Below are 8,143 nucleotides of genomic sequence, written 5' to 3' on the forward strand. Positions count from 1 at the left end.
TTAAATTTCTTTTTTTTTTTAAATTTTAGTTCATGTGATGACATAACGCTTTAATACTATGTTACACAATCACTTAAAAAATATAAATTTTTAATAAAAAATTTAGGTGATGATGTGACATAATTTTAAAGTGTCATATTCATGAACTAAATTAAAAAAAATTAAATTCAAAAATTAAAGCAGACAAAAAAAAGAGATAAAATTGAAAAAAATATCAAATTTAGTACCTAAATGTTCACTTATCCCAAAAATAAAAACATATTTCAAAGCCATAAAGGAGGTTTCATTTGAAGCAATTAAGTAAGAAAATATAATTAAGGTAACATAAATTTTTTAAAAAATAGAAAAGACAAAAGTGAGCGAGTGCAATCACGTGCTAGATACGCGCGTCGAACAATGAGGTTCTCTTGCATTTGTGGCGTCTGGTAAGAAACCAACGAGCTTTAATTAACTCCCAGAATTGTTGGCGTCTGGAGGCTATTATTCTCCACATTCTATTTTAATAAAAATATTGAAAAAGAAAGTAATTAAACAAATTATGACAAATTAGAAAAAGTTGTTTTCTTTTTCCAGTTGCTTATCCTCTCCAATGCCACTGCAAATCTTCCTTTGACATTTGTTTTTTTCTTAACAATGTAGAACAACCTTTTTAATTCTTGTTTTTAGCTGTAGTTTTATATTCTTTTTCTTTTCTTGATTTTAATATGAATATTTTGATTTCCTTTAGAATTTTTCCTTTTACTGTTCAACAATATATTTTTTATGCAGAGAATTTGGTCAAAGGTTTCATTCTTCATTCGAATGATCTCATTTTTTTAATTCAGAACCCAAAATATTTAGAAGGTAAGAGTTGTTTTTCTGAATTCAAATGATTAGGTTTTATTTATTGATTAATGAATGCTAATGTAATTCCAATGTAGGCAATGGTTCGTTCGTCATTCGCATGAAAAACCTAAGATGTTTAGAATGTAAGAATTGTTTCTTGAATTCAAATTGTTGGGTTTTTGTTTTATTTGTTTAATGGATGTTTTATGTAATTTAAATGCAGATTAAGGAGCTAAAAATTGGGAGTATCCAAATAAGAAGAGTGATTAATGATTAATGATTAGGTCTTCAATTTGGAAGCTGGAGATGTCTACCCAGTACGAAAAATCGGATCCCACGCCTCCTACTGGTAATTTTTCATTTAAACAAATGATTATGGCATACACGAGAAGGATGTGAAAGCAATGAATGTATCGATAACATAAATTTTCATGTATTTGGAAATTCGTTGGAGGATTATACCCATGTGCATATGAATATAAAACAAATAATTCGAAAAAATAAAGAGCCATAATAACATAATCATCAATCACCTTGGTCTATTGATGGTTATTTGCTATTTTCGATCGATTTTGACGAGTTGTACCTAAGAAAGAGTCCTTTTTATATATTTTTACGTATTGCAAACTTGTTAGCTTGTGATTAAGTGCTTGTTTATCATCTTGTATTGAACTTCCTATGTCATCCTGAAAGTTATTTTGTCATGACCTTCTATTTCTTTTAAAAGACTCGTCTTTGATATTTGTTTTTTGATATATGTGTATGAGAACCTAACTTTCAATGATCCTCTAAATACATAAAGAAACCTAGAAAATTTTGATGGTGTTTGATATTGGTATGTGTTCGATATAGGTATGTTCAAATTTTCTCGAGATTTCCATGTATTTAGAAGGACTTTTTTAGAGGATGATAACCCTGTACCAAGATAGTGCTTCCATTAATTTACAGTTAGGTTAAATGTTTTCCAAAAGTTGATTTTTTTGTAAGAATATGTTAGGTTAATTTGATTATGTTGGATTTGTAGGATCAAGGTCTTGTTTGTACGATCTATTATGTTCAGACACACCACGGTGGGATCGACCTAGTGATGCAGACACTACATCTTGGCTTCTCAGAAAAGAAACATGGAGATCCTTTGGTATCATCCCTTTTGACTCGTATTTTATATTTGAAGTATCGTATCCATCTAACATGCTACAAGTATATTACATAGATTTGAGTACTAGTGTCGGATATGAATATTGTATGACATTGATGCTTTTGACTTAGAATGTTTTCTTCATTTTTAACTTGTATTATTCATTGAACAGGTCCACAAGCCAGGCTGGAGAGAATGTTGGAAGACACTGGGAATCGTGTTTGTGCAGATTGCGGATCCCCGGATCCTAAATGGGTGTAAGTATCTCATGTTTCCAACTTATTACAGTGTTTTCTTTTCTAAATTTGTTCGTTTCTAGGTTCTGTTTTTCAGATTTGAGTATGCATTCGATATGAGCATAGTTAATCCTTTTATAAGGTTTTCATATATTGGAGGGTTCTTGAAGGATCAGCATAATAAAAAGTAGAATTTAAGTTTTCCTGTAAATTTGAAAAATCGTTTGAGGATCATATCGCCATATCTATGTCGGATACCTCAATCTATGCCTCTAAGGCAAGGTGTCAAAATCCTGAAAACATATGGTCCCCTTTTCTTCCAAATAAACAATTTACTCGAAGCAAAGACAACCATTTCTTTGTTGAGCTTCTGGAGTGAGTTTGTACACACATTCTTGAAACATTCATATTTTGTGCTCATGCCCAATATGTGTATGAAGAAATCATTGTCCAAAAAGCTTCCCCACATTGGCATATCCATATCCGACGTTGATATCTGAATCCAAGTAACATAGATATTGCTTGTTTCTTCTTTTGTGAAGGGAAAAAAATGAATATATAGTTTAATATATTGATAAATTTTCCCCTCTTTTCCACAGTTTTTCCTTTTATTGGGTGCTTAAATTTACCATATCAAATTTGCATTGCCCTTGTTTTTGACTATCTTCTTCTTTTCTGCATATCAGATCTTTAAGTATTGGAGTTTTCATTTGTATCAAATGCTCTGGTGTTCATAGAAGCCTTGGATCGCATATATCAAAGGTATTGTTCTAAGATTCTCTTACTCCACTTAAATGAAGTTTTTAAGTAACTGATGTTATTACCATGTTACCCCAATTCTTTTTTTCTTTTAAGTATTTGTATTTAACACATATTTAAATATAAAGTTATGATACTTCGAATATATGAAAAAATTGAGTATATCTATGTTAAATTAATACCTCATTTGTCATTTACTCTTGAAGTCAAATAATTATAATATTAATGTTTTTCGAGATATATCTTGAACTTATTTAACCTAAAGATATTGATTACACGGATACTTGGGAAAAATGAATCAAAGCAATGTAGTGCCAAATATCCTATTCAATCACTTCTTGATCATTGATTTCCGTAATACTTGGTATAGTATCTTGATTATAGTTCTTTGATTTTCTCATGCACACATGCAAACACAAATAGAAGCGTCCATGCTGAGTCTATGTTACTTGGACAGGTGTTTGATGTAGATATATGTTTGAGATGGGTATATTCAAAAATTTACAAGTTCTTTCAATGCATTTATATGGTTTTAAGAGGATCATATCCATACCATTTTATCCATTAATTGTCTAATTTGATAAGCAATTGTGCTAGGTTTTATCAGTGAAGCTAGATGAATGGACGGAAGACCAAGTTGATGGTCTAGTAAATTTGGGAGGCAATATTGTTGTAAACAATAAGTATGAAGCTTTCCTTCCTAATAACCTCAAAAAACCCAGACCAGATTCATCCATTGAAGAACGCTCTGATTTCATCAAGTAATAATGCCAAATTAAAATTTCCGTATTTTATTTTTTAATTTTTCAAATCCTATTTTTTTCTCAGTATTCTATTTCTTGCATGCTCAGGAGAAAATATGAGATGCAGCAATTTTTGGAAGGCGAACAGACGAGCTGCCGCCTTCAGCCGCATCATCGAACTCCATCGTCTACGTTACCACTTCCTCCCGGCTACCCACTTCTTAATGAGAAAAAACACAGTGAGAAACAAAGCAGACATCGAATCGGGAACAGATTTAGAAACAGCTGGGGAAGAAAAGATAGTGATCATCTGAAGATCAGTAAGAAGAGCAACTCATTGGTAACTATTTTGTTTTTTTGGTTTCGTCAGTTGCTTATTCCCTGTATACATTGCTTTGACTTTTTCATTTTGCTTGTAATATCCATTTTTGACATCCATATCATAAATATGAAAAATTTTCAATGTATTTATTTAGGACATACAAAATTTTCAAAGTGACTTTTATTATTGAAGTGTGTTACTGAATGTTATTTTATTTTTCTATAAATGTCCTGTTTATAGGCAGGTATGGTTGAATTTGTTGGGCTGATTAAAGTGAATGTGGTGAAAGGCACCAATCTAGCCGTCCGGGATATGCTCTCTAGCGATCCCTACGTTATTCTTGCCTTGGGTCATCAAGTATGCCTCTTTCTCTCACTAATATTCTTATATAATTTTAATTTACTTTGATATTATTAGATGTATGAATATGGAGATATGATCTTCAAAGACTCATCAGCATGTCGTGGTAGAATTCCGAGTTCATTGTATTTCCATATTTTGTAGTCGGTCAAGACTCGCGTCATAAAGAACAACCTAAACCCTGTCTGGAATGAAAGCTTAATGTTGTCGATTCCAGAAAACATTCCTCCTTTGAGAGTGGTGAGTTTGATTCTTAAAAGGGAAAAGGAAAATGTGAAATTTAATTGTCTGGGATTTCGTAAAAGGATATCCAAGTTTTGTATGCAGATCGTGTACGATAAAGATACATTCACGACCGATGACTTTATGGGGGATGCGGAGATCGACATTCAACCACTAGTCGCAGCAGCAAAAGCCTATGAGAAGTCGAAGATTCAAGAATCGATGCAGCTGGGGAAATGCGTGGCGAACAGGGACAACAACTTCCTAAAAGATGGTATCATAAACTTAGCAGATGGGAAAGTTAAACAGGAAATCTCATTTAGGCTACAAAATGTGGAGAGAGGGACATTAGAGATTGAACTCGAATGCGTTCCGCTTACTCAATAGCGGTCGGAAATATTTTGAGATGGTAAATTAGGAAAAACCCCATTTGAAAATTTGAAGTGATGTACATGAACAATTTGGTATCTAATTGATGGATTCATGTAAAAACCAGATCCAGAAAGTTGGCTTCAACTCTGTAATAGTATTTCCATATTAATCTGCGAAATAACATTTGTTATGTAAAAAAAAATAAAATAAGATGTCATCTTCTTCATCTTCTTCTTCCTCGCGTCTTCTTCTTATTTTCTTGTTTGGGTAAATTACACCAACAGTCACCCAACTCTGGGGTAACTGACAAAACAGTCACCTAGGTTTCATTTCAGTCACTCAACTTTTGGAAAGTTACAAAACAGTCACTAATGTTATGAAAAAGTGACAAAATAGTCACTGATTAACAGTTTCTGTTAGGGGGTTAACGGGAGCGCTGACGTGGCAAGTTAATCAACTGATGTGGCAAGTTAACTTGCCATGTTGGTGAAGCGGCTGGGGGGTCTTGGTTTGGGGCGGGTTTAGGGAAAAAATTGAAGGGTTTTGGACTAAATGTTTTAGGGTTAGAAATAGATTAGGATTAAGGGGATTTGGGAAAGGGGAAAGAAAATCGATTTCTGAAAATTTTAATTGTGATTTGGGTTTTTTAGGGTTAAAACTAATTCAGGAATTTATTAAGAAGGGTTTAGGGTTAGAAATCGATTCAATATTTTTTTATTCTCAGCGACAATGGGCAATAGAAGAGAAGCTACCAGTGTTGTTACATCCACTTTAACGGGTAAGTTGTTGCATTTAGTTTTACATTTTTTGGATTTCAATGTTGTTATTTCAATTTCAATTTTGATTTCGATTCTGATTCTGATTCTGATTTTGATTTCTATTTCGCTTTTGATTTCAATTTTGAAACACTCACTGATTTTGATTTTGATTTTGATTTTGATTTCAATTCGATCTCGATTTTGATTTAGATTTTGGTTTTGATTTCGATTTGGATTTCAATTTAGGATTATTTCAATTTAGGGTTATTTCGATTTGTATGACATATAACGTGTATTGTATGCCATGTGCATGATGTTTTTTGTTTGTAACTGCTATTGTATGGATTGTTTGTATCTGCCATTGTATGGATGCCATTGTCAAACTGATGTTTATTGTGTATATCTGCCATTGTTTGTATCCAAGCTGCTATATTGTATGTGACAAAATCAAAATTTGTTATTCACTTTCTTTATTTACTGGTTATTGTCTATTATTGTATGCCATGTGCATGACAAAAATGGTTGTATTTGTATTAAATTATTTTTGTATTGGTTGTTGTTTGCCATGTGCATGACAGAAATGGTTGTGTTTGTATTAAATTATTGGGTATTTTGTATTGGTTATTGTCTGACAGAAATGGTTAAAGTGTTTGCCTATGTTGTTTGCCTTTATTGATGAGTACTTTGTTTGGCAGGTTTAATTGATGACAATCTTAATGAGAATGAAGAAGACATGTCTGGCAGTGATATGTCTAGTAGTGATGCATCTGAAAGTGATGTGTCTAATAGAATAAGAGTTAATTTAGATGGTTTAAACATGGATGGTGTAGGAGTTGATGAACTGTGTGATAGTGATGATTCTGGAAGGTTAGATAATGCACATGAATCTTACTCAAATGACCAAAATTGGCCTGAGTTCAACCTAGAGAATGACATGTGTAATCCTAAACTTAAGGTTGGAATGTTGTTTTAGTCTAAAGACAGTCTAAAAGAAGCTGCCAAGCAGTATGGGAGATTGAATAGTTATTTTATTAAGTTTCCCAAAAATGATTTAAAAAGGTTAAAGGCAGTCTGCAGTGAAAAATGTTCTTGGTTCATATGAGCTTCTAGACTAAACCCTAATGACCCTACTGACCAGACTTGGAAAATTAAAAGTTCAAACCCTAACTATACTTGTTCTAAAGTATATGAAAATAAGAATGTAACCTCGGCTTGGATAGGTGAACATTATAAAGAAAAATTTATTGCTGATCCTGATTATTCTCTGAAATCATTACAACAAGATGTCAAAAGAGATTTGTATTGCATAGTCTCACTAACTAGATGTAGGAAGGCTAAACTTAGGGCATTAGAATTAATTGAAGGAGCTCATAAGGCTCAATATGAGAAGATTTATAAGTATTTGTTGGAGGTTAGGACACAAAATGAGGGAACAACAACAATCTGTTATCTGGATAATAGGTTGTTTCAAAGGATGTATGTCTGTCTGCAGGCATGCAAAGATGGCATGTGCATGACAGAAATGGTTGTATTTGTATTAAATTATTTTTGTATTGGTTGTTGTTTGCCATGTGCATGACAGAAATGGTTGTGTTTGTATTAAATTATTGGGTATTTTGTATTGGTTATTGTCTGACAGAAATGGTTAAAGTGTTTGCCTATGTTGTTTGCCTTTATTGATGAGTACTTTGTTTGGCAGGTTTAATTGATGACAATCTTAATGAGAATGAAGAAGACATGTCTGGTAGTGATATGTCTAGTAGTGATGCATCTGAAAGTGATGTGTCTAATAAAATAAGAGTTAATTTAGATGGTTTAAACATGGATGGTGTAGGAGTAGATGAACTGTGTGATAGTGATGATTCTGGAAGGTTAGATAATGCACATGAATCTTACTCAAATGACCAAAATTGGCCTGAGTTCAACCTAGAGAATGACATGTGTAATCCTAAACTTAAGGTTGGAATGTTATTTTAGTCTAAAGACAGTCTAAAAGAAGCTGCCAAGCAGTATGGGAGATTGAATAGTTATTTTATTAAGTTTCCCAAAAATGATTTAAAAAGGTTAAAGGCAATCTGCAGTGAAAAATGTTCTTAGTTCATATGAGCTTCTAGACTAAACCCTAATGACCCTACTGACCAGACTTGGAAAATTAGAAGTTCAAACCCTAACTATACTTGTTCTAAAGTATATGAAAATAAGAATGTAACCTCGGCTTGGATAGGTGAACATTATAAAGAAAAATTTATTGCTGATCCTGATTATTCTCTGAAATCATTACAACAAGATGTCAAAAGAGATTTGTATTGCATAGTCTCACTAACTAGATGTAGGAAGGCTAAACTTAGGGCATTAGAATTAATTGAAGGAGCTCATAAGGCTCAATATGAGAAGATTTATAAGTATTT

At 32.5% G+C, this 8,143-nt stretch overlaps 1 protein-coding gene across 5 annotated transcripts; it reads left to right on the forward strand.

Moving 5' to 3' along the window:
* Positions 1–456: 456 nt before the first annotated feature.
* LOC107904419 (probable ADP-ribosylation factor GTPase-activating protein AGD11) lies at positions 457–5,203 on the forward strand. 5 transcript variants are annotated; one of them, XM_041112252.1, is made up of 12 exons: positions 457–635; positions 769–843; positions 921–968; positions 1,049–1,174; positions 1,850–1,963; positions 2,136–2,220; positions 2,886–2,961; positions 3,556–3,719; positions 3,810–4,041; positions 4,264–4,380; positions 4,528–4,623; positions 4,699–5,203. In XM_041112252.1, the coding sequence occupies exons 4-12, from the start codon at positions 1,102–1,104 to the stop codon at positions 4,990–4,992; spliced, it is 1,251 nt and encodes a 416-aa protein (XP_040968186.1). In that variant the 5' UTR covers positions 457–635; positions 769–843; positions 921–968; positions 1,049–1,101; the 3' UTR covers positions 4,993–5,203. The 5 variants fall into 5 exon arrangements, with proteins under 5 accessions (XP_040968186.1, XP_016686284.1, XP_040968189.1 ...); XM_016830795.2 differs by having other exon boundaries at positions 4,711–5,203; XM_041112255.1 differs by lacking the exon at positions 4,528–4,623 and having other exon boundaries at positions 458–635; positions 4,711–5,203.
* The last annotated feature ends 2,940 nt before the right edge of the window (positions 5,204–8,143 follow it).

This window comes from Gossypium hirsutum, chromosome A05, assembly GCF_007990345.1.
Source record: "Gossypium hirsutum isolate 1008001.06 chromosome A05, Gossypium_hirsutum_v2.1, whole genome shotgun sequence".
Lineage (NCBI taxonomy): Eukaryota > Viridiplantae > Streptophyta > Magnoliopsida > Malvales > Malvaceae > Gossypium > Gossypium hirsutum.